Source organism: Heterocephalus glaber, unplaced genomic scaffold (genome assembly GCF_053883595.1).
Source record: "Heterocephalus glaber isolate CG9 unplaced genomic scaffold, H.glaber_assembly_v1.0 deba00001564, whole genome shotgun sequence".
In the NCBI taxonomy this organism is placed as follows: domain Eukaryota; kingdom Metazoa; phylum Chordata; class Mammalia; order Rodentia; family Bathyergidae; genus Heterocephalus; species Heterocephalus glaber.
This window is the reverse complement of record NW_028258351.1, coordinates 10,266,887-10,294,647: the sequence shown is the minus strand read 5'-3', so window position 1 is coordinate 10,294,647 and position 27,761 is coordinate 10,266,887. Positions and strand designations below refer to the sequence as shown.

The following is a 27,761-nucleotide window of genomic DNA, read 5'->3' as shown; positions in this document are numbered from 1 at the left end:
CAGCTGTCCTCCAGAGCAGCTGCCTTCCACCAAGCCCTTCTACCCTGCTGTTTCTGCCTTGGAGCTAGCCATCCATAGACTGAACCTAGTGAAACTGTGAGCCAAAATAAGGTTCTCCTCCTTTAAATTGCAGCATTGGGTGTGTTGTCCCAGTGACAGGACAGTAACTAATACAGTCTCTCACTTCTTGCTCAACTGAAAATGTCACATTTTTTTCACTATTATTGAAGGAATTTTTGTTTGATATAAAATATAGGATGTTTCCAAAAAATGTGGATGTTTCTTTTTCCTTTTTATCCTTTAAAAACTGTAATTCTGTTGGCCTTCAGTATTACTTATGAGATGTTAGCAATCTTTCATACCATCATTATATATCTTTTTGCCTATATTTTTCCCTCTTTATTTTTCTCAACATATTAGTATGGAAAGTTTCAAGCTGAAATTGCCCACTATGTAGCTCAGCTGAAAATTTCAGCTGAGTGTGGTGGTGCATGCCTATAATTCTAGCTATTTGGGAGGCTATGTAATCCTAGCATTGAAGGAAGCTGAGGCAGGAGGATTTGCAAGTTCAAGTTCCCACTTAGGCAACTTAGTAAGACCCTGTCTTAAAAGCAAAAAAATAAAAAAGGCTGGGGATATAGCTTAGTGCAAAGGGCCTGAGTTCAACCTCTAGTATTACAACAATAATGATAATAATAACAGTAATAGTCATATAATTCCTAGAAAAAATACAGAGTAAAAGCTTCATGACAACGTGACCCTGGCTCTGGCTGAGCAGGGATGGAACCAGAAGAGGGGACAGCTTTGTGGCACCTGCAAAAGCTGTCCCCCCCAAGCTGGGTCCACAGATTCTTCACAAAATAATTGATGGCATTTGTGGTTGGGCTTGTCCTCTGTACCAGGGTTATCACAGTGTTTGGGGTTCAACAGAATGGATGCATGTTCCAGAAGATGTTACCAAGTTTTTCAAAGCTGTAGTTGGTAAAAATTTATCTGATGAAGAGACTCTTCAACAGTTGAATCAGTTGAGTTCATCTCATCAAGAATCTATCATAAGGGGCCGGGATTTAGCTCAGTGGTTCCGCCGCCTGCCTTGACAGCACAAGGTCCCGAGTTCGATCTCCGGTACCCAAAAAAAAAAAAAGAATCTATCGTGAGGGCTGGGGATTTAGCTCAGTGGTTTAGCTGCCTGCTGCACAAGCGCAAGGACCCCAGTTTGATCCCAGGTACCAAAAAAAAAAAAAAAAAAAAGAATAAAATTAGTTGTGGGTGTTTCTTAGCAAATGGCAAGAATCTATCATGAAATGCTTGAAAAGTAGGAAAGATGAAATCAAGCAGGTTCTGTTAGGAGAAATTGTTGGTATTTCCTCTGCACAGCTACAAGACTTTGACTGGTATCTAAAGCTTGCACTTTCTAGTGACAAGATTACTACTTTACAAATGCCACTTTTAAACCTTCATCTAGATGCAAAAGAAAATGGTGAAGTAAAACCATATTCTGTTGAAATGAATAAGGAAGAGCTGCAGAGTCTCATAAATTCCTTGGATGCAGCTAATAAGGTGGTCCTGCAGTTGAAATAACTGGAGATGATGAATACCAACACTATCAAATTTCACTGCTATGATTGATATGGCAGAGTGAATACTGTGTTCAGAAACTCTGCAGCTTACTGACTGATACACCAGGCTGAGAAAGAAGCAATGCTAAGATTAGAAAGACGCTGGCCATGGTAGGCAAGACCATTGTATTTCTGATGCTAGGGTTCACTAATCCCTGTAACTTTTTTTTTTTTTTGGCAGTGCTGTGGATTGAACCTTGGGCCTTGCACATGCTAGGCAAATGTTCTCCCTCTGAGCTATATCCCCAGCCCCACTTAATCCTGATAACTGACTAAAGTCTAGTCCTGGGAACCTCATTCCCACCTGCTGCATCACTCCCAGATGGTTGCATCACTGTTTTACAGAATTTCCTGTCTCCCAGCCTGTGGCCTGTGGGTCACATTGCTCTCCCTTGGGTGCCCATGCTTGAAAGGGCATTGGCACTTCATGCACATTTAGAAAACGCAGACTCTTCAGGCCTCTATGCCAGCTAGGCATTGATTTTAATGGTGCTGAGTCGGCTGACCTACTACACCTGCCACCCAGTTTTATGTCTAATGATAAAAAAAGGTAGATTCCAGTCATGGGGTCAATGTCCAGCGGTGGTGTCAACAGCAGGATTCACATCCAACAGCACCTTGGTCACAGAGGTTATCAGTGATGTCACAATCAGACAGTTCTTGGGAAAACTGGCTGTGGCCCTGTCACTTAATCTGAATCACTATATGTCTGTTAAGATGGCAGCTGTGGATGCTCTCTCCTTTGATTTTTTTTTTTTAACAGGGTCTCACTATGTATCCCAGGCTGGCCTTGAACTCACCATGTAGCCCAGACTGGCCTCAAACTTGCAGCAATCCTCCTGCCTTGGCTATTTATTTCTTTTGCAGGATCTTTCTTCATTCAGTCCATGCAGAGACCCAGGGCTGGGATGATGACATGTGATTGATTGGTGGTATGTGACTGAAGCCAAGCTGAGAGCTAACTCCAGTATAGTCAGCTCTTGTTATGTGCAGCAGCGACGTTCTATAAAGTCACCACAAACACTGCTCTAGCGAATACTGCATCATTGCTCCTGGGGAAGTACAGGCTTAAATCCCTCTGAGTCCCTGCTCAAGCTTTCCCGCCACTGACGCATACGTGACCTCGCTTTCTATGTTTTTCTGTCCAAAGACCCCCTCATTTAATACGCTGTGGACTGGTCACCACTGGATTCATGGCCCACAGTGCTGCAACTCATGCCTGAGCCACTCTGGCTAACACAGGTGTGAAGCTAAAGTGACGCTTATCTAACATACCTGTGTTCTTTCCCAGGCACAGTGCAGCCTTCCTGACCTTTGGAACACTCAGCAGCCCTTCAGTGCTATGCTTGGAAGCCATTTTACTTTATTACTTTATTTCATTTGCCGTGCTGGGGATTAAACCCGGGGCCTCCCACGTGCTAGAGAAATACTACTGCTGAGCTACCCTCTGGCCCCATGGGGGCTCATTTTAAATTTTAAGCAGCAGAATCACCAAGGAAAAATAAAGAACAAAAAAATTCGGTCCCTGGTACCAAAAAAAAAAAAAATTATGACTCTAAAAAGCACAAAAAATGTGAAACAGCACTGCATAAATGATGAAAAGAACAATGATTCCATTATGAGCTGAAACACGAAGGCAGAGGGTTGCCTTGCTTTACATCATCTGGGAACATGTGCATTGGACAACTCAAATTTTGCACTGCTTTGGGCATGTCCCCAAAGTATCCAAAAATGCTGAGCAAATGTCAAGAGTATTGATTTGGGGGGCTACACATAAATTTTAGCAAGTAGGAGTCTGCAAATACAAAATCTGCCTGCAGTATGACTCCACTTCCATTCAGAAAGAGGAGATAGAATTCTTCATGGGATGGGCCTAAAAGGGCAGGATCTAAGCTGAGTGCAGCTCCTAGCAAGCGTGAGGAGCCTGCATGAATGAAATTAGCTCAGAGGAAAGCAGCGCTGAAAGTAGAGACATATTTAGTTCTAAAGATGTCTTCTGAGCCTGAAGCACACTACCACTAAATTTACTGTGTCGTAAACCTGTAACTTCCCCTTTTGCTTAAAACAAAATAAACCAAAGGTACTGTAATTGGTGGAGAGACTTTAAAAGGGTGTGAAAGATTTGAATATGACTTCTTATTTGTTAGAGGGACAAAAAAATGTTACAATGATTAGCAGTTTGTTGCCACACACTGAAACACTGCCTTATTGATATTTTTCTTCCCTCTATCTTCTGGTCTTGCTGTGGAAACTGGAGAAATCAACAGAGAGACAACCAAAGATGAGGAAAGGGGATTCTTGCAGGCTTGATGTGAGATTGGCTGAAGGAGGGAGAACAGGGAGAGAGGGGAAAGAGAAGCGACTTGTTCTCTCCTGTGATCCCTCTGCCAAAAGTAATCTCAACAGTTAGCAAAAGTGGCAACGGCTGAGCTTGGTTCCGCATGCTTATAATCCCAGCCACTCAGGAGGCTGAATCAGGAGGGCCACAATTTCGAGGCCAACCTGGGTAACCTACTAGGACCCCATGTCAAAACAAAAATGGAAAAAAAGCTGGGGAAGCAGCTCAGTAGTAGAGCACTTGCCTAGAATACTTAAGATCCTGGGTTGAATCCACAGTACTACGAATAGTCCTAACAGTTAACAAATGATACTTGTTTTGCCAGTTTTGTGTTGATATAAATGGATTAATTTATATTTGATTTCTGTTACTAAATGCTATGTTTGTGAGATTCACCCATATTGTCATCTGCATCTGTAGTTCTTTCATACTTGCTGTATAGCATTTTATTTTGTGGATACCCACAACTTATCTGCTCTACTGCTGATACACACTTGGGTTGTTTCCAGGTATTTGGGTATTTTATTCCAGACTTGAATTTTTCATCTTTTTATTTTTATTTACTTATTTATTTTTTTGTTTCATTTTTTGAGATAGGGTCTCACACTATGTATTCCAGGGCCTCATGCATTCTAGGCAAGTGCTCTAGCAGTGAGCTACAATCCTCAGCCATTTAAAAAACATTTTTTTAAAAAATTTTGAGACAAGGGCTGGGGATTTAGCCCAGTGGCTCCACCGCCTGCCCTGCAAACACAAGGACCTGAGTTCAATCCCCGTACCAAAAAAAAAAAAAAAAATTTGAGACAAGGTCTTCCTAAATTGCCAGGTTGGCCTTAAACTTTTGATTCTCCTGCCTTGGCCTCCCAAGTGGCTGGGATTACTGGTGCAGCACCAAGCACGCTTGCATTTTCACTTTTTAAAGGGTGTCTTGTGAAAAACAAGTTTGTCATTTCATTCGAATCTGTCATTTTTCTTTATGACCAGTGTTTGTGTGCCCAGTTGTAATAAATTTTACCTACTCTGAGGCTATTATGGTATTTTGTTTTTTCTTCTAAAAACCTTTATTGTTTTACCACTTACAATTCACCTAGATCAGATTTCCATCGTAGGTGTCATGTAGAATACAGGTGTAATGTAGGGTTCAGAAGCCAACATTTGTTATTTCCTGTGTGGATTGACTGAGTACTTTATGGAAAGGACCATTGTGATGGGTAATTTCATGCCATTTTGGCTGAGCTGAGGGATATGGAAAGCTGGTAACATATGATTTCTGAGCATGTTTTTGGAAAAGATTGGCATCTGAATTGGTAGACTGAGTGAAGAAAATCACCTTCACCACTGTGGGTGTGTATTATCCAATCCACTAAGGGTTTGAATAGAGCAAAAAGGTAGAAGGAACGGTGAGCTGAGACATCCTTCTTTTCTTGCCCTCGGACATTAATACTCCTATTTCTTGAGACTGAAGAGTTGGGCTCAATTACACCCCAGCTTTTCTGATCTCCAGGTCGCTTTCTCCCTTTCTCTCTCTCTCTCTCTCTCTCTCTCTCTCTCTCTCTCTCTCTCTCTCTCTTCCTTCCTTCCTTTCTTCCATGTATGTTACTGGAGATTGAACCCAGGGTGTTATGACTCAAAGCCTCATGTGGTCATAGGTGGACTGTTCAGAGGTGGCTATGTCTGAGTGTGTGACACTGGGATTAAGGATGTGTGATTACTAAATTAGTCCACTGGTTTGGCATAGTTCTGGGTGTGGCTAATGGGAAGGGCCACCCTTGGTGTGAGTGCTACCCACCCTAAATGTGTGTAATCTGGATAGAATATAAGGGACAGAAAGAGGGCTGCTAGAGTCACTTGTCCCTTGCTGCTGCTTCTTTGCTACTTTGCTGCCCTCTGCCTGCCAGACTGTTTCTCCTCTGTGATACCCATCTGCCATGTGCCACCTTGCCTCGGAGCCAGCTGATTATGGACTGAAACCTCTACAAACTGTAAGCCAAAATTAACTTTTTCTCCTTTAACTCTGGGTGTTGAATATTTTGTCTCAGCAATGAGAAAAGATTTTGGTATCAGGACTGGGATCGTCGCTGGCCACATGGTTACCTGGCCACATGGTTCAGGAGCCTTTGGAACTGGCTTGTGGGAAAAGTTAGGAAAGGTTTGGAGATCCTGGCTGAAGAAGCAGCCCTGGAACACTTTAAACTGTACCTGATGGAAGATTCTGGTCAGAGCTCAGAAGACCAGGATGCTGATAGAAATGCTGTGGGTAAAGACCAAGCTCAGGAGGTTTCTGCTGGGAAGAAAAACTGCACTGGCTGTTGGACTCCAGACAATGTGTGTTACGCTTTGGCAGAAATTTGTCTGCATTTTGCTCATGTATGGGGACTTTGCCTAAGACAGATTTTTTGGGGGATCGAACTTGGGACCTTGCACTTTTGAGGCAGATGGCAGAACCACTGAGTTAAATCCCCGAGGACTGAGATTAAGAGCTAATTGATCTTGCAGAAGAAATTTCAAGACAGTCTAATGTTGAAGCTGTGGCATGGATACTATTGGAGGCTTTTAGTCAGATCTATGTTGAGAATCAAGAGCAGAAAGCCCAGCAGAATGCCTTAAAAATTTTGAGTTTGGCTATTAAAGGAAGCTACAGTAAAGCTGTGGCCTGAAAAGATGGAGCAGGGGAAAACTCAGTTGCTGAGAGGAAGAGGACCAAAGGAAAGATGGCCTGAGGCCATCAAAAGAACCAGCAGTACTCTGCCCTTTGCAGCCTCAAAATTGCAAAGGTGAAATACTTCTTTGAGAAGAAAGCCCCAGGGCACCATGTTTTGGAATGGTGGCAGCCTAGAGAATTTATTCCTCCAGATTGTGTTCAGAGTGCTCAGCAATCCAGGCACTGGAACCCTACAGCCAAGAGAGAAGCCTGGCTACTGCTCCAGCTGGCGGCAAACCCTGGCTTCATCCATGTGGTGCTGATTTTAGGTGCATGCAGCATGCAAGAGTTTTAAGGTCAGGAAGGCTTCCACCCACATTTCATAAGAAGGCCTGGGAGCCCAGGCCACGTACTCCTGAGAAGGCGGTGTGTGAAGTTGTGAGTGTGAAACTAAGGGTGCAGTGGAGACCCCAGAAGGTTAGAGAAGCCAGGAACGTGGATCATCTGAGGAAAGCTGTAAGGAGTGAACAAAGCCAGCCCAAGAGAGAAGCCATGAGAGCTGCAACTACATGCAGTGCCTTAGCAGGTAGAGCCACCCAAGCCCTTTGGAGTTCACATCTTGCCACAGATTGCTGGGGATACTGGACATGGAACTACAGGACTTAATGTTTACCCTGCTGGATTTTGGACTTGCTTTGGCCCCATTCCTTTCTATTCCCTATTTGGAATAGAAATGTTTATCTTGTGCCACTGTGTGTTGGAAGCTCAAGACCAAACTGAACAATATAGCGAGATCCTGTCTCCAATCATCATCATCATCATCATCATCGTATATATACTACAGATTACAATGGTTTGTATGACAACAAGAAGTAAAAATAAATTAAGAATTTAAAAATATTTTTATATACACGTGTGTGTGCACACACACATGCAAGCTACTTTGAATATACATTCTTAGTGTTTTCAGTTATAGCTTGCTTTCAAAACTGTGCGGCTGGGTCTTTCTCTGAGAGCATGTATTACCAGATGTGGCTGCTGGGAGGCAAGCAAGAGCAGCATGTCGAGGGCAGAGGAAGTCTAGGGACTGCAGCCTAGAAGGAGGAACTGAATGGGGAGGAGGAGGATGAGAGGGAGGGTGACGGGGCGGGAGAGCGGGCGCAGCGCAGTTTCCCAGTCAGCGCCAGGCAGCCGAGCTTTATGGGTCGGGGAGGCTGAATTACTCTTGCTGCTGCAACCTGGACTCTGACGTTATCCGTAGTTGGTGAGTCCGTGTACTTTTTTTTGGTACCAGGGATCGAACTCGGGACCTTGAGCTCGCGAGGCAGGCGGCGGAACCACTGAGCTAAATCCCCGGCCCCTGTCTTAATGTCCTAGCCTGTCCCTGGATGGGGTCTGTTCCCAACAGACCACCTGCCACACCCCTCTTCTGTGCTTGGCTCTGTGGCAGCCTGACCCACGGTGACATGGCACGGTGCCCTGAATCTCCCCTGTCCCGGCTTCCTCAATCTCCAGAATTTGCTCAAGTTATGGGGAAAGTACAGCAACATGGATAGCAGTGTTTTTGTCCACCTGGAATTCCTTGGTTCTCTGATAACAGCACCTGGCTTCACCTGTTGGCTGGGTGTAACCTTAAACTGTGTGAGGGTACCCCCCAACCTGTGCCAAGGCTGGTGTGGGACTCAGCCAGCTGGCCAGCCTGTTTCCTAGGGACCAGAATCTTGAATAGAACCGAGGGACAGAATAAAGCTACTGCTCACCTCTCCTGATAGTAACGTCCTGTAGAAGACAATGTGTTGCCTGGTTCCTGATGCCTGGATTTCCAGAACTATCACTCCCTGACCTGCTTGTGACCTGGTTGCTCAACATTTGTTTTCTGAGATTTACCTGTCTCTAGAGCTTTCACACAACTTCCTTGAAGAAGAAGAAGAAGAAGAAGAAGAAGAAGAAGAAGAAGAAGAAGAAGAAGAAGAAGAAGAAGAAGAGGAAAACAGCACCAGGTACAAGTGGATATGTGTATCGAAACATCATGTTACTTGGGTGTGAAGGCACATGCCTATAATCGCAGTACTCTTGGAGCCTGAGGCAAGAAGATTGCAAATGAGAGGCCAGCCTAGGCAATTTAGCGATTTAGTGAAGCCTGTCTCAAAATAAAAATAATAAAAAAGGGTTGGTGATGTAGCTCAGCATGAAGACCCTGGATTGAATCACCAATACCAAAACAACAACAACAACAACAACAACAAAAACCAAACATGCTAAACTGGGTATGGTGGCAACATGTAATCCTAGCACTCTGATAGGCTGATGTAGGAAGATCACAAATTTGAGTCCAAGCCTGGATAATTTAGTGACACCTTGTCTCAAAATTTAAAAAGGGCTGGGGTGGGGCTGGGGATTTAGCTCAGTGGTTCTGCCACCTGCTTTGCAAGCACAGGGTCTGGAGTTTGATCCCCGGTACAAGAAAAAAAAAAAAAAAAAGGCTGGGGAATGTAGCTCAGGGCAAAAGTGCTGGGTTCAATCCCCAGTACTGCAGAAAAGCAAAACCCAAAAACCATCATGTTACCCCCCCATAACATGTACAATATTCATGATTTTATGTACCAATTAAAAATAAATTTGACTTTAAAAGACCCAACAATCTATGAAGAAAAAAAAGCCAGAATTTGTTTTGGCTCCTTACGACTACAGAATGCTAATATAGATGAGCTGAAGCTAAGAAGGTGACATATGGAAAGTATGGAAAGAATACTTGTGTGGGCCTGAAAATGAGTCTAAAACCACCTGCACTTGGGGCAGATGGCAAGGTGGACCCACGAGGTGAGAACTGCAGATCCCCGGAAGGATTCAGCAGGAGCCAGCCCAGCAGGGACAGTGCCTCTCCTCCCCCTAGCAAGGGTGCAGGACCTGGACAAGCCAGGTCCTTGAAGAGGGGGCAGAACAGGGAGGAGTCTGAAACTGCCATGAAAGGAGGGGTGCTGTCTCAACACGTCACTTTTTCAGTCCTCAACAGCTCTTGGTGGCCTGTTGGGTACTGCTAGATGAGGCCCAGCATGTTCTCCTCCTTCAGGGAACTCACAATCTAGGGCTCTGTGGTGGGGCCTGCTCCGGATGGGGAAGGGGCTTCTGGAAGGAAGAGGTATCCAGGTAAGTCTAGCAGGATGCTGTGGAAGGAGTTAGTCTCTCCAGCAAGGGGCAGGCGGAGGGCCTGGAGAGGGGCCTGTGGAGGGTGTGCAGGAGGGTGCACCTGGGGTGGGGTCAGAGGATGAGGGAGCTGGCGCCAGATGGGAAAGAGCCTCAGGGGTCAGGCTAAAGGCACCACTGAAGGTTTTTCAAGAAGAGAGTGGCAAAATGAGATTTGTATTTTTTTTTATATGTATCAACATAAAACAGATATTTATAGGTGTGTACAACAGACAGTCCTAGAAGTCTAGGGGCTACATGACTGAGGACACCGAGCTGACGCACTGGCCCGGTAGGAAGGAAGCAGATGGAAAGGCGTGCGGAGAGGGCCGCCCCGGAAAAAAAGGCCTTCTCCGGACAGCAAGGGGATTCGGGGCTGCAACCACAGCCCTGCCCACTCGGCCATCTCCTTTTTGGGACCAGCAAACAATTGAGATTTGGTTGCTTTGGGGATTTTGTGCAAAATGAATTAACTTAAAAACCAAGCAGGAAGGTGGGTTTCTACTTAGTTTACTGGGCCCTGCAAGGATGGCTCGCAGTTCCCAGAGAGGGGGCCTCCAGGCCCGTCCTCCTGGCTGGAGCAGCAGGAGCCGCTCACACAAGGGCTCTCCCAGGAGACTAGGGGTCCCCTGTCCTCAGCCCCGCCTGGGACAGCACACAGCCTCGGGACCCTGTGCCAGCTCTGGTGCCCATGCCTGTCCCTGGACCCACAGGGACCCCAGTGGCGCTGAGCCCTGTGTCCCTGGGGAGAACTCGGTCAGAACCCACCTCTAGAAAAAAAAGACAGCCAACAGCAGCAGCCCAGGCACAACTGCAAATACGTTAAATAAAAATCTAAAACAAAATATGATTTTCTCTATTAAGGCTCAGTTAAACTGCCTTCCGGGTCAAGTACTGGGGAACGCCCAGCCCCAGGGGTCAGGGCAGGCAGGCAGGCGGGCGGTGGCCACCCGTATTCCCCAAATGTGGGGTGCAGAGGGGGAGGCCAGTGGGGAGCCCTGTGCTGGTCTAGTTGACTGTCAGGGAGGCTGGGGTGACCTAAGAAACCCCAGGTGAAGATTGGTGGGGAAGCCTCTGCTGGGGGAAAACCAAGGCTCTGCCCGCCCGAGGAGGGGCCAGGAAAGCAGAGGACAGAGAAGCTGGTGCTCCGAGCTGGTGGGGCCCCCGGGGTGAGCGCTTAGGGTGGGAGGTACGGACAGGGCCCTCTTGGCAGTCGTGCTGAGATGGGGTGCAGGCCCTGTGGCTGGCAGGTGGGGGCAGGGTGGCCCGCCAGCCTCCACTCCAGGGGAACCAGCCTTGAGCCCCGAGAACGGGGAGCAGCAACCACCCTGTTCAGCCCCCTACCTCACGGAGGCCACCAAGGGCTCCACATGCCTAGCCTGGCTCTGCCAGCCCCCCAAAAACAGCCCCAGGAGGAGGTGGGGCTGCTCCCCAGGCCCCGGGGCCTCAGATGCCATTTTCCAGGGCAGGTCGGGGAGGCAGGTCCCTTTCCAAGGGATGGGGCTCCTGGGAGGCCTTGGCCCTCAGGGCAGTGTCCCTAGGCCGCTCTTCCAGTCTGGAGAAATACTGCAAGAACACGCAGGGCAGCTGGGAGTGAGGCCATCAGTGCTTCTCAGCCTGGCTGACCTTCAGGGCGCTGATCAACCCACCGATGTTCTCCTCTGGAACCAGCGCGTGGTCAAACTTGAATGTGCTGATGTAGTAGGGGGGGATGTCGGCCGCAGGCAGGGGCTCAGAGATCTGGGCCACAATGCCACACTCGTCGAATCCCAGGGGCTGCCCTCCGATCCACACCATCTTCCACAGCTCTCCGGATCCACTGGTGAAGAGCAGGTTACTGGGGAACCTCTGCTGGGTCTGCACGTCCATCACCAGGGAGATGTAGCCCTCGATGAGGGAGAAGGAGAAGAAGTGGATGTGGCCGCAGTCCTCGCCAGCTGCCATGGGGTCCTCCACTCCATTGGAGTAGAACATGACGTCCGTGAGCAGCGTGGCGACAGCGGGCAGCGTGTCAGGGTCCAGGCTGGTGACACAGAACCTGTTGCTGGGGCTGGACAGCGGATGGGTGACCGGCCTCTGGACCATCTTGGGCTTTACAAAGCCATTGGTGATGCCCAGGTTCTTGGCTGCCACCGTCTCGCCCTTGACAACCCGCAGGATGGTGAACTCTGACGACAAGGTGTGGGTGACGAAGGGCAGGTCTCGCTCGCGCACCTGGGGGTGGGGTGGGCCTGAGATTTGTATTTTTTTTTTTTTTTGAGATTTGTATTTTAAAAGATCACTGTGGAGAAATATTGGGAAGCAGAGCAAGGCTAGAATGTCAGTCAAGTCAGGAGTTGGCTGGAATGGTCCAAGAAGGGTAAGAGGGGCTGGGCTGGAGTTGTGACATTGAGGACAGGGGAAAGATTGATGGGAGAGCTACTGGAGGGGCAGAAAACAATGAGGAGAGGAAGAGAAGAGCTCACAGGTGGTCTCATCCACCAGACTGAGACATTCAGCTGGGGGAGGGCTGGGTGGTGGGCAGCTGGCTTTTCAAAAAAGCCATCTGGCCACGACAACAAAACCTTGGGTGGCTGCCCAGTCTGGGTCTTGATGCCACTTTGCTAGGACAGGCAAACTTGCCTCACAAGGAACTACCTGACAGTTCTGAAAACCACTATGTTCATTCCCATCAGGGAATTGAACTTTAAAAAGTCGAAATAGATCTTCCGGGGTCCACTGTGTGTGTCCAGTCAACAGGTCCCTTTCTCCACTCATCAAGGGCCCTGGAGGCTGAAGGTCATCAGCGGTGGCCAAGGGAGAAGGAAATGAGGGTGTGAGGAGGGGGTTGGAGACTGTAAGGACATTTATTTAGCCTGTGAACACTGTGCCTGTGAGGACTGTCCCCTCCACTGACAAGAACACTGTTCAGCCGGGGATTTAGCTCAGTGGGATTTCGCTGCCTGCTGCGCAAGCACAAGGACCCAAGTTCTATCTCCAGTACCAAGAACGCTGTCTGGCTGACTCTGTGCCTCCTGGGAGGTTAAATGACCAAATCCCTTCTTTCCCTTTGGTCTCCATTTCTTCCTGTTTGGAGCGCTCATTTCAGTGGACACAGTTTTGCACTCTAGGCTGTGGACTTATTTCTCTCACACTGTAAAAGTCAAGGACATATGAGTTGAGCAATAGATTTACATGTCATAGGGTGGAGTCCATTTCTAGAGCTCCGAAATACTATAAAATCCCTATTTATGAAAAAAATGTTTATGGGTATTTTTAAACCTAGGTATTATTTAATGTATACTTGGTTTTGGAGAAAACATTAAAACAGATTATTTGTCTAACTCAGTGGCATGCAAAAGAGAAAAACAGAGAAAGGAGAGACTGCTCCCACTCTAAAGAGATCTGAGAGCCTCACACGCTCTCAACATGCAGTGTGTGGGGTTCTTTCAAGTCTAACTCAAACACGCTGGTCATAAACCAAAGATATTTTTGGCAACAGTTCTTGAGAACCCCATATTAGATCCTGTCAAAAACTGCTGAATTATAAGGTGTGATAGAAATAATATCTATATAGAGATGTGGGCTAAGCCAGGTGTGGTGGTGCACACCTGTGACCCCAGCACTCAGGAGGCGGATGCAGAAGGGTTGTCATGAGTTTGAGGCCAGCCTGGGCTACATAGCAAGACCCTGTCTCCAGAAAAAAAGCAAACAAACAAACCAGATGCATGCATGTATGTAGAGGTGAAACGACACAACACCATGACATCTGCAATTTGTATAAAAGACTTTACCAAGGGAGAGAAATAAATCTGTGGCCAAATTTTGATAATCAGTGAGTCTAAGTGATGGGTATATGGAGGGCTCATTGTATTGCTCCTTCTATTTGGCTATGTTCTCTTTTTCCCCTTCCTTCCTTCCTCTTTCCTTCTTTCTTTCTAGATGTGGTCCTATGTTGCTGTGTTGCCCAGGCTGGTCTCAAACTCATGGGCTCAAGTGATCCTCCTGCCTTAACTTCCTGACTACAGGCATGCACTACTGTGCCTGGCTGAAATATTCTTTTTTTTTTTTTGATGGTGCTGGGGATCAAACCCACAATCTTGTGTGTGCTAGGCAAGCACTATAGCACTGGGCTATACCCTAGCCCATCTATTTTGTATATGTTTGAAAATTTTCATAAACATAAAATATTAAGAGGAATCAGACAGTATCAAATATAAAAACTAAGTATTTTTATTTACTTGAATCCAATTCTTATTCTCTCTGCTTTAGGGGAGAGGAGAAATTTGGTTTTGGGTTGGGAGCAAGGACTTGTCATGCTAATTTTTCTTTTCTTTTCTTTTTATTTGATTTTTTGAGACAGGGTCTTGCTATGTATTTCCAGATGGCCTTGAACTCACTGTGTAGCTCAAGCTGGCCTCAAACTTGCAGTGATCCCCCTTCCTCAGCTTCCCGGGTGCTGGAATGACAGGCATGCACCACCACATCTGGCTTGATGCTAATTTTTCAACAAGGATTTTTTTAAAAGAATGAGGACATTGTAATGTGGATGTTGATGGGATTTTAGTGACCTTTCTCCTCCTCCTCCCTCCTCCTCCTCCTCCTCCTCCTCCTCCTCCTCTTCTCCTTCTCCCTTCCCCTCCTCTCCCCTCATCCTGTTCCTTCTCCTTTTCTTTCTTTTGTGGTATGGAGGATCAAACTCAGGACCTTGTGCTTGCGAGGCAGGCTTGGTGCCACTGAGCTAAATCCCTGGCCTCCTTTTCCTTCGGTACTGAGAATCAAACCCAGGACCTTTGCACTGAGCTACATCGCCAACCTTTTTTTTTTTTAGAAACAGATCTCACTAAGTCACCATGTTCCCCAGGCTGAGCTTAAACTTGTTATTCTCCTGCCTCAGGCTCCCAGAGTTCTAAGATTACAGGCATGTGCCACCATGTCCAGCTAGAGACTTTTCTTGGAACTTTTCAAGAGGAAAATGAACACTACTAGTTTGGTAATCAGCTGTCAGCCAACAGCTCTACACCCCCAGGGGGCAGCAGAGCACAGAAGTCTGGTTTTAGAAGCAGATACACTGGAGTTCTCCTTAGACCCTTAATTAGTCACAGGACCATTGAGAAATTGCTTACCCTCTGTCTCCTCCTCTATACTTGGAAATGATAATAACCAACTTGTATATGAGGTTCCATAAGTTGAGCTCGCTCTTTCTTTCTTTCTTTCTTTGATTTTTTTGAGGCAGGGTCTCCCTTTGTAGTTCAGGCTTGCTCTGAACTCACTATGTAGCCCAGGCTGGCCTCCAACTCCCAGCGATCCTTCTGCCTCAGCCTCTGGGCGTGCTGGTATTACAGGCATGCGCCACCACACCCAGCAAAGTCGAGCCATTTCTGTCTTTATTTTTTGTTTGTTTTTAGGTAGAGTCTTGCTATGTAGTTCAGGCTTCCCTTGAACTCACAGAGATCCTTCTGCATCAGCCTCTGGAGTGCTGAGACTATAGGCATGCGCTGCCACACTGCTGAGCTATTTCTGTGCTTACCACATGGTAAATACTCACTAATCATTAGCTATCATTCTTTTTTGTTTGTTTGTTTGGTACCGGGAATCAAACTTGGGTCCTTGCGCTTGTGCAGCAGGCAGCGAAACCACTGAGCTAAATCCCGGCCTCATTAGCTATTATTCTTACTGCATTTGGGAGACTGACATTTCTTTGTTGTTGATATTTTTTAATACGACTTTCACAGTTCCCTAAGAAAATACGTGGACAGGAAACGAGAGGAGATTCCTTTATCCAGAAGGCAGACACCTGTTCACATCAGGATTACCCAGGGTCTCTCCGAACTTACACCACTATCGCTGATCTGTTTTAGGATCTGTGGTAGAGAGGGGTCCTTGCAACTCACAAGGAGCACACTTAAGAGTATGTATTTGGAAAGCAATTCAAGTATCTACTCTGAAAACAGAGGAAGTAAAGAAAACATCAATTTAAAAGGAGAGTCAAACATTTTGAAAACAAGGGGAATTACAGTGAACAGGTGAAGTATATATCTGCAAGGAGATTGAGAGACACATTCAGAAAGAGAGGGGTTGCAGTATTGGTTCACTGTTACTCATTCCTAGAACATGTGCCATAATGTGCTCTGATTCTGAGAGGCTCACCTCCTCTTTGAGGACACACAATCCACACAATGATGTTTGCACTGGCTGTAAAGATCCTGTAAGGGAGAGGGATGTGGCGAGAAGTGCCCAAAGGAGGACTGGACACAAACAGCCGCTAAGTTAAGTTGCAAATAATGTCAAGAATCAGGAATACTAGCTGAGAGTGGTGGTGCACGCCTGTAATCCCAGCTCCCCAGGAGGCTGAGGCAGGAGAGTTGCAAGTTTAAGGGCAGTCTGAGCTACATAGTGAGTTCAAGGCCAGCCAGGAGAACACAGAGAGACCCTGACTCAAAACAAAAACAGAAGAATCCTGCAAGAATTTCCTGCTGGTGTCCCAGCAGTCCTGAGGTGACAAGTCTTAACCACTGGAAAGGTGCCCTGTTTCTTCCTGTTTTAGGCCCACTCTTCCACCTACAGTCCCACCATTCCTCAGCATTTCTTTTTCTTTTTTTTTAATACCAGAGATCGAACTCGGGTCCTTGTGCTTGCAAGGCAGGTGGCGGAACCAAAGAGCTAAATCCCTGCCTCTTCAGTATTTCTTAAGTGGCTCTTTGTCTTCACTGCTGAACCCCAAGTCACCCACATTCAGCACCATGTGCAATGAACTCCCTGTGCCCGAGACCTGGGTCTCAGTGCCTGATGACTTGAAGGAGGAGAGTCAGCCCCGGGAGCTGCCTTTTGCACTGGTTCCTTTCAAATAGCAGCAGTCATCAGGCAAATGTCAAAATAAAGCTAAGGGGGTGGAAAGGGCCCTTTCGCCTGAGCGTGACTTCTGGCAGTGTCCGGGCTGGGCTTCTGCCAGGTGAACGAGTGGGAAGGGTCAGTGCCGGGAGCATCGAGGACAGCTGGCCCCTGGCCAGGTTAGGGTGGGGGAAATGGTGTCCCCAGCTGATGGCCACCTGACCTGGAGGTGGGGCAGGGTTTGCCTTTTATCTTCCCACATCCCCTGCTAGGCTTCAGCCCAGACACATTTCACTAAGGGGCAGCCACCTGTCCCTCATGACCTCAGTGCCCCTCTGGGACAGGAATTAACTTCACACACAATGTGTTGCATCTTGCCTGTCAGATTCTCCAAAGGCCACCCCATCAAGGGCATGGACCTTCCTTCCTCAGGACCTTCCTCAGGACCTTCCCGAGGGCCTCTTGGATCCTCACCTAACCTGACATGATCTGACTGCTCTTTCCCTTCTCTGCCTAGCTCACACTTCTGCAGCACCCACTGCTGACCTCTCACGGCCAGCATTTTCCTGGCCCTTCTTGTAGGACCCAGCCACTCTTTGTTGGCAAATTTGCTTCTCTTGACTCCTTCAATACTCTCTCCTAAACTGGGCATGTGCACACTGTAATCCTAGCTGCTCTGGAGGCTGGGTTAGGAGGATCTCTAGCTCATGGGCTATATGTCTGAAACACAGAGTGGAAAATGTGGAGGCTTTGGAGTCAAACAGACATGGGCTCAAATACTGGCTCTACTGTTCTTTAGCTGTGTCTTTGAGTAAGTTACATAACCTCTCTGGTTTCCTCATGTATAAGACAGGGATAACAATGCTTATCTCATTGAGTTATAATTAGGATAAGAGGCCTTATATGCAAGATGTCTGGCACTCAGCAGTTCCCTAAATAGAAACTGATTATGACTTTGTCAGCACTACTGAGATATCTATGAAAAGATCATTTATGGTCAGCATAGAAAGTAGGGTAGGTGAGCATCACCAAGCAAGAAGAGTGTTACTCCTGGTGCAGTAGCACTTCAGTCCCTAGAGAAGGCACTCCATGGTGGGGTCCCTTGAGCCTGGAGGAGGTGCTTCTTCCACACCAAACTTCAGCTCTGGTTCCTGACTCAGCTTGCACCTCTCTGATCATTTCCCACTTCCTGCCACTGGCAGTCCTCAGCAGGTGCTGTGGCCATGGCTGCCTGTGAACAGAGGCACAGAGCCTTTTGCTGAGGGGGGTGGCATGTCAGTCATTCCAGCTATGCAGGAGGCTGAGAAGGGAAGATTGTAAGTTCAAGGCCAACCTGGGCTATTTAATGAGATACAGTAAAAATAAAAAATTTTAAAGGGATGGGGAAGTAGCTTCAGTGGTAGAGCACTTGCCAAACATGCAAGGAGGCCCTGGATTCAGTCCTCAGCACTGCCAAAAAGAGAAAGAAATAAAACAGCTTTCTGGTATGTACCCTAGTCTTGCTTTATTTTGTTTTGTTTTTTGAGACAGGGTCTCCCTATGTAGCACAGGCTGGACTTTTAACTCATAGTGATCCTCCTTCCTCAGCCTCCTGAGTGCTGGGATTCCAAGCATGCGCCACCATGCCTGGCTGCATTTTTGACATATTGTATTTTCTACATATGTTGGGTTTATTGGGATGTAACCCTATCATAAGTCAAGAAACACACACACACACACACACACACACACACACACACACATTCTAGTTGAAGTTGAATTATGTGTACTCTCGTTTCTTCTTCTTCTGGCCATATGAAAGCTTATAAAAGACTAATCCTCCCACTATAAAATTATAAAAACTGGACCAAATGTCTTTGAAAGCACAGGCAGAATGTTGACACAGGCAGGACTTGAAGGACTACGATCCATGACAGAGGGAGCACATCAGAGACATGGGAGCCGAAGATGATGGAATGGTATCTTCAGAAGGATGAAAGGGGAAAAAACTTGCCAGTCTAAAACTTCATACCCAGCAAAAATATCCTTCACAGTGATGGTGAAATAAAAGTATTCTCAGTAGAAGCCAAGAGAATGTATTGCCAGAAGACCTATACTGCAAGATAAATGAAAAGAAATTTATTCTTTATGCCAAAGAAAAATGATCCTCTATGGTAGCACAGAAGAGCAAGAGCAATAAAGAGCACTGAAAAAAGCAAGTAAGTGGCTGGACATGGTGGCATATGCTCGTAATCCCAGCCACTGGGGAGGCTGAGGCAGGAGGATCACAAGTTTGAGAGCACCTTGTAGTCAACTCATTGGACTTGTGTGCCCTTAAACTTATTTAACACTTCATCTTATTGCATGCCGAGCCCAGGGCTATAGGATGCAGAGATGAAAAACTTTGTCTCTGCTCTCAAATCTGGAGGCAGCATATGGGTAGAGGTCAGGAGGAGACAAACCTAGGGGTACATATTTATAATTGTGTTAAGTGTAAAATTAGGGTTAAGTGTATGAGCACAGTATTTCAGAAATACACACAAGACAATGACTATCCTGGGCCAGGATTTAGCTCAGTGGCACCATGCCCACCATGCAAGCATAAGGTCCTGAGTTTGATCCCTGGTAATGGAAAACCAAACCAAACCAAAAAACAATGCAATGACTGATCCTATATAGGATGTATAGGATGACTGATCCCATATAGGAGTAAGATATATCGGTGGGTCTTAAAGGATGAACAGGAGTGGACTAGGGCAAGCAAGGAGGGTATTCCCAGCAAGGGGAATAACACATACTGAGGCTTGGGGCACTGAAACACTAGAAAAGTTGTAGGGAGAATAAAACCTATACTCAGAGTGGTAAGATCCACTTCCCTTCATCTCTCAAGCCATAATTGCATTGTCTGGAAAAATGATAATCATCCTTATAAAGTTGTGGGGAGGCCAGGCCTGGCAGCACACACCTGTAATGTCAGTATTCAATACACATTTCAAGGGCAGGAGTATTGTGAGTTCAAATTCAGCCTGAACTCTGTTGCAAGGCCCTGTTTCAAAGAACAAAACAAACACAGACCCCAAAGTATTATAAATAAATAAATACCTAAAATGTACCAATAAAATTAATTAAAAAAAACAAATAAGCCGGGTGTGGGGTACATACCTGTAATTCCAGCATCCTGGGAGGCTGAGGTAGGAGGACTGCTTCAAGTTTGATGCCAGCCTGGGTTCCATAATGAGCTCAAGGCCAGGCTGGACACCGTAACGAGACCCTGAGGATTCTGTTTGGTAATGGCTGTAAGGCAGTAAGGCCCTCAGGGCTACAGTGTCTAGTGATGTCTCCAGAACCCCAAGGGCATGAAGCCAATCTTCACCAACTGAGGCAGAACAGATTTAAGGAAGAGGAGGAACATCATTAGATTTTTACAGTTTTTATATTTTCTGTGATAAAAATGCATGTTTACATCAGAAAAATGGAGGGGAGAGGAAGGGGAGGGGAGGGGGAGGAGGAGGAGAAGAAGGAGAAGAAGAAGAAGGAGGAGGAGGAGGAGGAGAAGGAGAAGGAGAAGGAGAAGAAGGAGGAGGAGGAGGAGGAGGAGGAGGAGGAGGAGGAGGAGGAGGAGGAGGAGGAGAAGAAAAAGAAGAAGAAAATATCTTACCCAAGCCCACCACCCAGAGAAAGCCTGTGGTGGCTCAGGGCAATTCTTTCCTAGGCCTACGACCACATCACATACATAACATCTCTCATTTTTAAAGACAAATTATCCCATAAGTGGTTTTCCATATTGGTGAAATCTCCTTGAATACGTCATTTTAAGGATATATTCATTGACTGGATGTGTTATAATTTATGCAGCCATTTTCCTGCTGTTGTGTACAATTTTTTCACAATTGTCAATAACATCATGGAGAATATCTTGGTTTTCTTTCTTCCTTTCTTTCTTTCTCTTTCTTTCAATATCTTGGTTTTCTTTCTTCCTTTCTCTTCCTTTCTCTTCCTTTCTCTCTCTCTCTCTCTCTCTCTCTCTCTCTCTCTCTCTCTCTCTCTCTCTCTCTCTCTCTTTCTTTCTTCTCTTTCTTTCTCTTCCTTTTCTGGTACCAGAATCAAGCTCAGGACCTTGTGCTTGCCAGACAGGTATGGTGCCACTCAGGTAAATCCCCAGCCCTCTTTTTCTTTCTTTTAAAAAATTTTTATTGGTATATCTTATATATACATATTGATAACATTCATCATAGAGAATTTGTACCTGGATATGATATATCTTGCTTTTTTTCTTTTCCCCATTCCCTTCCCCTCCCTTCAACATGAGGCTTTTTTCTGTACTTCACATTACTTCCTTTGGCTAGAGACCCAGATGTGGCATTGGAGGATTTAAAGGTCTTGATGTGAGGGTTACCAAACTGTTTCCAGAAAAGGCACATTTACCCTCCTTCAACAGCATTTGTCTTACAGTAAGTAGTCTTACCAGCTTTTCACTTTCTTGTTTAAAATGAAATTTTTGCTGATGTGTTGACCACAAAGAACAAAAGCAAAGGGTCAGCACTTCCTTCCTTATTCAGATGCTGAGAAGAGCTCATTTCTGTGTGTCACTCACAGACCTCTCCATGCTTGGCCTTTATCCAATTGTTTGATTGGGGGAGGAGGAATCAAGGTTGTTACTACATAGAGTCAAAACATTTAAGTCTTTGTCATTTGGGGAGCGTAATACAGGGGACTGAACCCAGGCCTGCCCACTGAGCTACATCCCAGGCCTTTTTGTTTTTCCAGACCCGGTCTTGTTAAGTTATCCCAGCTGGGTGAAAACTTGCAATCCTCCTGCCTCAGCCCCAGGAATGCTAGTATTACAGGTATGCACCACATTTGAAAAGGAACCAAAGAAAGTCAGCTTTCCCTAGGCAATTCATTTTTCTGTCTGAAACTCACTTTCCCTGTCTTTTAAGTGGGTGGATCAGTGAAGATATGATTTCTTGCCACCCTTCTAGGTATAGATTCTTGGACTCTGCTTTTTGCACTGTAGCTCATCAGGGGCTCCAGCAGGGGAAGCCCTTCTCCTTGGGGTGAGGTGTATCAACACAGTCAGCCAACTCTTCTGAGCTTCTACCTGTCTGGGCACTATTCCTTGTGCTGGGGATACAAGTCCGGAAGAAATCCAAGCCCCTGTGACATGACTTCTACTACAGGGAGACAGATAACAAAGAGACAAGAAAGCCAGGGGCTGGGTGTGTAGCTCCACGGTAGTGTTTGCCTAGCATGTACGAAGCCATGGGTTCAATTCCCAGTACTGAAAAAGAAACATGTTCTAAAAATTCAGACGGTGATAAATATTATGGAAAAAGCCAAAATGAGTAAGAGGTTAGGGAGTGCCAGGAGATGAGGGAGAGAGTCTGTTATATATCAGTTAGGTGATGTTTTAGCAGAACTGAGGGAAGTAGGAGAGCCAGCCGGGTAGTTATCTTTGTGGAAGAAGAGCATTCCAGATAGAGGGAGGGGCAAGTGCTATTGTGGCTTTCCTCACAGTAGCTCGCCCTGGGTCCTTTCATCTTGCTTTTTCCTCTTTTACTCAGCCCAAGCTCACTCTGCAGAGCCAGTTTCTCCCTCACTCTTCACTTTTACTTTTTCAAATAAACCGTGTCACTGCTTGTTTCATTCAATTCTTTGTTTGAGATGAGAAGAACCTGGAATCCAACTCCAGAAGGAAACGTGAACACCACAAAACTGGTAACGTTTATTTGGCGAGTTGCTTTTAGAAGGAGCTACCCAGTAACAATGTGACTTTCTTTTCATCCAGTGAAATGGAAACCACTGGATGGTTTGAGCAGAACAGCAAAATGCCAATGCCATTGCCACTGGGGCTGTGCTCAAGGAGTCAGAAGAGGTCTCTGGTTGAGTGGGCACTACAGGCTTTGGCTCTGGCATGAACCACAACCTGTACCACTCCCAGCTGAGGAACTTTGGTCTCTGCAGCCTTAGTTCTTTATTTGAGAAATAATTCCAAGGTTTTAGCCAGCCAACTCTTCCTCGTGTGGCTGATCTAACTGGCCAAGCTTTGTGTAGGTGAGGGAGGAGAGCACACAGAAGCTTGGATGCTTAATGTGGAATTGCCCCATCTCCAGATGTCCACAGGAGGAGTGGGGGGCACCAACACCCACCTATTCTGAGCCTCAGATGCTTTCTGACTCAGGGGAGATGAGGATAGTCAATGAGTACCAACAAATCCAGGGACAGTCTCAATCACCAAAAATGCTGCCATCCTCAGCCTTAAGAATCCAGCCTGTGGGTCACACATAGTACAGGGCCAGCCTCCAGACATCTATACATTCAGCTGCCCCATTAGTTCTCAGGGAAGGCCTTTCCTGATTCTGCTCTCCTATCAGATCCTGAATGAGCACCCCTTGAGGCCCCCACTCCTCTTGTTTGTTTGTTTTGTTTTTTGCGGTACTAGGGATCAGTTTTTTTTTTTTTGGTACCGGGGATCGAACTCGGGTCCTTCCACTTGCGAGGCAGGCGGTGGAACCACTGAGCTAAATCCCCGGCCCTAGGGATCAAACTCAGGACTTATGCTTTCGAGGCAGGTGCAATGCCAATGAGCTAAATCCCCAGCCCCCCCTTTTTTTTGAGACAAGCTCTTGCTTTGTAGTTCTTGCTAGCCTTGAACTCACTACATAGCCCAGGTTGGCCTCCAACTCGTGGTGATGCTCCTACCTCAGCCTCTGAGTGCTGGGGTTATAGGCATGCACCACCACGCCTGGCTTCCACTCCTCTTCCTCTTCTGTTTTTTTTTTCAAATCATTTTTATTTTCTTTTCTGGATGAGAATACATCTACATATGATTCTCTAGAAATGACATGCTTGATTGACAACCATGTTTTGTTGTTTAGTACTCAGTCCTATGCCCCCAAATACAGAAAGGAGTCAAAAGAGGGGAGGGCAGGGGAGAATACTTCTGTATCCCTTCACAGTGCAGTACTTCCTGTAAGTTACACTATATCAAAATCACAAAGTATAATCCTTTTTTATTCTTCTTTTCCAAAATTTTTAAATATTCTAATTTCTTTACGTTTCCATCTAAATTTTGATGTCACATTCCCTGTGCCCATATACTGCTAGAGTTTTTATTGGAACTGTATTAAATCTATAAATCAAATTGGGAAGGACTGACAGTTTTTATATGAACATAGTATACGTCTACATTTAGGTCTGTTTTGATTTCCTTCAGTACTATTTAGATTTCAGCATACAGATCAAGTGTACATGTATATTATATTTATACCTAAGTATCTGTTCCTTTGGAACTACTGTAAGTAGTACTTATTATTCCATGAATGTTCCTATTGTACATTGCTAGACAGTGGTTTTTCAGCATCCACAAGAGAGTGGTTCCAGGAAACTCCACAAATATCAAAATCCACAGATACTCAAGTTCCTTTGAAAATGGCACAGTATTTGTATACAACCTATACACATCCTCTTGTATATTTTAAATCATCTCCATATTAGTTATAATACCTAAGACAATATAAAAGCTATATAAATAATGGTTATATTATATTCCCTAGGGAATATGACCACAAAGCGCTTAGTTCAGGCACATGCTTAGTTCAGTCACAATTTCTTTCACATACTTTTAATCCATGGTTGGTTGAATCTGCAGACAATGAACCAGAAGAAATGGGAGGCCACATGTATAGAGAATTAAGGCTGGGATGGGGATGGGGGTGTGTGTGCGTATCTTATATCCTGTGACCTTGCTAAACTCTAGGTTTTTGAAGATTCTTTGGGACAATCATGTTGTCTGTCAATGGAAACAGTTTTATTTCTTCTTTCCCAATCTTCTCCTCTTTTATTTCCTTTTGTTGCCATATTAATGCTGACCAGGATTTTCTAGTAAAATACTGAACTGGAGAGAGGTTAAGAGTAGACATTCTTGCTTTGTTCTTGTTCATGGAAGAAAACTTTCATTCCTTCATTAAGTATGATGTTAGCTGTAGTTTGTTTTGATTATGATTTTTCCTTTTATGAACAGTGGAATTTAATTTGCTTTTTTTTTTTTAGGATTTATGCAATATGTTCATGAGGTAAATTGGTCCATAGTTTTCTTTTCCTTTGTCCTTCCTTTATTGTTTACTGTTTGTCTGGTTTACATAATCAGGTTAATTCTGGCTTCATAAAGGAAGGTGGAAAGTGTTTCATCACCTTCTACGTTCTGATCCCCTGAACCGACTGCTTCCCGTGTCGTAGGTCTGCTTTTCCCACTATTAACAGGTGGGGAAACATCGCACTGCAGTCCAGCGGGTCGCTCGGCTCCGCGTCGGTCCCTATTGCGGCCATGAGGTATTGTTGGGGGTTCATCTTCGGCCACTTCTGGCAGGTCCAGCCTCTGGCGAAAGTTCCCTCGGGCCGCGCGCGCGCGCGCGGGCGGGCGGGCTCGGCGGCTGCCTTCCTCCGGGGCGGGCTTCGGTCCCCCCACAGAACTTTTGGGTGTCCTCAGGCAGTCATTTTTTTCGCTGAGGGACCTCAGCACTGCGCTCCGTTCCCACTCCTCTTCTTAAGGCATTTGCCGTGGTTGGAATTTTCCATCAATTGGTAGAAGTCTTTGACTGCCACTCCTCCATCATCCTAGGAACTATCAGGGCTGGTGAGGGCTTTGTTTCCTTCATTGTTGTGTTCCTGGTACCTAAGGGGAACTCAATCAGTGTGCTGAATAAGTGAATTAATAAATGATAGGAGAGTAGGGCAGGTACTGCTACTCCCCTTTAAGGATATTAAACAGAGGCACAAACCAACAGGTGGTCTGAGCAGCTCAGAAGCAGAGTGGGTAACTAACTGCCTTCCTGCCCAGTTCCTACAGTGGGAGCACAGAGAACATAGGGCCACACCCAAGGGGCCCTCCACTGCTCCTCCTCCCTCTCTGCTCCTCCAAGGGAACTCCAGTCAGACACCAGGCCCCAAAGGAAAGGATACTGGGATGGGAGCAGGGCGAGTTACAGCCTGCTGCTAACAACAATAGCACTTTCAGGAAAAAAGAAAAAACAATAGCGCTTTCGAGCCATGGTACTCCATTCTTCTAAACCTCTTTAAGGTAGGTTTTCTTACAACTGAAGGAGGCACAGGGAGGGAAGAGCCCAGGTATTCCAGCCCCAAGGGAGCCAGTCTGAGGCTGCCAAAGTCCAGCCCAAGCCTTGCAGTCATGGGTTCTTCCAGATCTACCTGAGTGCCTGACCTTACTTCTACATCTGTGGATTCAGCTCATTAATAGTGGCAAACCTGTAGGACTGTTCCAAGATTAATGCACCAATTCCAGAACTCAGGAGGAGGCTGAGGCAGGAAGATCCCCTTGAGTTAGAGACCAGCCTGGGCACACAGTGAGTTCGAGGCCAGCCTGAACTGCATAGTGAGACCCGATCTCAAAACAAACAAACAAACAAACAAACAAACAGAAGATTAATGTATGTAAAGGATTTAAATTCTGTACACAGCACATAGTGTTACCTAGAAGCCAAGTCCTCTGACACCAGCTCTCATTCCTCGGTCCTTTGCTTTTGTGAAAGTGTTCAGTTAAGACACATAGGTAGAACAGTTATGCAAGTAGGTAGGTAGAGAAAATCAGCTATAAATCAGCTATAGAGAGATTTATGCTTTCAAGCAAGAAGGCAGGCCCATATGCATCTGGGTATCTTTTTATGCATCTAAGATTTGCTCCTGGGTTCAAGGAACTATGGTGATTGTGATGCTTATCAATGTTTTTTCTAAGAGGTTACTTTGGCGATTCTTTTTTTTTTTTAATGAGAGATTACTTTGAAATTGTAAAATGTCTTCATTGTTCTTTTTCAGATGGTCAGTGTCTTAGTTTTCTTGATGCTCAGACAAAATACCCGACATCCAAAATTAAAGGAAGAAAGAGTTATTTAGCTCACAGTTTGTAGAGGTTTCAGTCCATAATCGGCTGGCTCCAAGGCAGGGTGGAATTGCAGAGGAGAAACAGTTCACTCAGAAAGAAGACAGCAAAGCAGCAAGGGAAATTTACCAACATCTTTCTGGCCCTTTTATCTGATCCAGACTACTGGGATTAGAGAGGTACCAATCATCAGGGGACAGACATGCAACTGTATGGTGCACTTGTTTAGTAATCACACACCCTTAATCCCAGCATCACACACTAGATTCAGCCACATCTGAAAAAGCCCTATGATTGCATGAGGCTTTAGGGGGACATCTAGGCCCAAACCATAATGGTCAGTGTTCCCCGTGGGGTATTAATCTTGTAAGAAACCTATTTTTTTTAAAAAAGCTCTATTCTTGGCTGGGGATTTAGCTCAGTGGCATCGCTCCTGCCTTGCAAGTGCAAGGTCCTGAGTCTGATCCCCAGTGTGTGTGTGTGTGTGTGTGTGTGTGTGTGTGTGTGTGAGTTTAAATCTAAATCAGGTCTCACTAGGCATGGTGGCACATGCCTGTAATCCCACCACTTGGGAGTCTGAGGCAGGAGGATCCCTGCAAGGCCAGCCTGAGCTACATCATGAGTTTAAGGTCAGTTTGAATTACATAGCAAGATCCTGTCTCAAAAACCAAAATAAAAAAATAATAATAAGTAAAATAAAATCGGACCTCAGCCCAAAGTGGAAGTGTCTTTAAAGAATGCTTCCCTTTTTTATACTATTGGGTTGTAGGGCATGGTAATCACACCTACACCTCAGTGCTATATTCTTTGTTTTAGAAATAGATAACCAGGTGGCCAGGTAGCACAGTGAATGTGCACAATGCATAATCTTAAAACATAATTGTGCGTCATGAAGTCATTTTGGGTCTGAGACCTAACAAATCATTACAAATGCATTACACACTGGTCTGTTTTTTCAGACCTTAACTATAACTGGTAAAGCACGCTATTCTGGGCTCCTTTGTCCCTCAGGATCCCTAATGCCTACCTGCCTAACAGCAGGTGCTCAATAAATGTTAATTATTGATATTCCTGTTTTTACCTGTGTTTCTGAGTCCAGGAGGGAGGGGTACTGGGCAGTATCTCTGCACACGGTACAGGTGAGGTCATGCTGCGGGCCAGGGTTACAGGTCTCCTAATCGAGCCACACCCGTCCCAGAGCAGGCCCGGCGAGAGTCTGGGGGCCTGAGTCCCACGCCCTGCCCCGCCCAACTTTAAAAAAAGGAGGTCGGCCTTGAGCGCAGGCGCAGATATTGC

The 27,761-nt window shown here is 45.8% G+C and overlaps 1 protein-coding gene and 1 pseudogene across 1 annotated transcript; one reads left to right on the top strand and one right to left on the bottom strand.

Annotated features, from left to right (window-relative positions):
- Positions 1-549: 549 nt before the first annotated feature.
- Positions 550-2,009, top strand: LOC101707273 (COMM domain-containing protein 8-like; annotated as a pseudogene).
- A 7,570-nt stretch (positions 2,010-9,579) lies between these two features.
- Positions 9,580-27,685, bottom strand: LOC101709070 (cytosolic arginine sensor for mTORC1 subunit 2-like). Its single transcript, XM_013076733.3, has 3 exons — positions 27,547-27,685; positions 19,733-19,946; positions 9,580-11,995 (listed from the first exon to the last, which is right to left on the bottom strand). The coding sequence occupies exons 2-3, from the start codon at positions 19,745-19,747 to the stop codon at positions 11,384-11,386; spliced, it is 627 nt and encodes a 208-aa protein (XP_012932187.2). The 5' UTR covers positions 19,748-19,946; positions 27,547-27,685; the 3' UTR covers positions 9,580-11,383.
- Between the last annotated feature and the right edge of the window lie 76 nt (positions 27,686-27,761).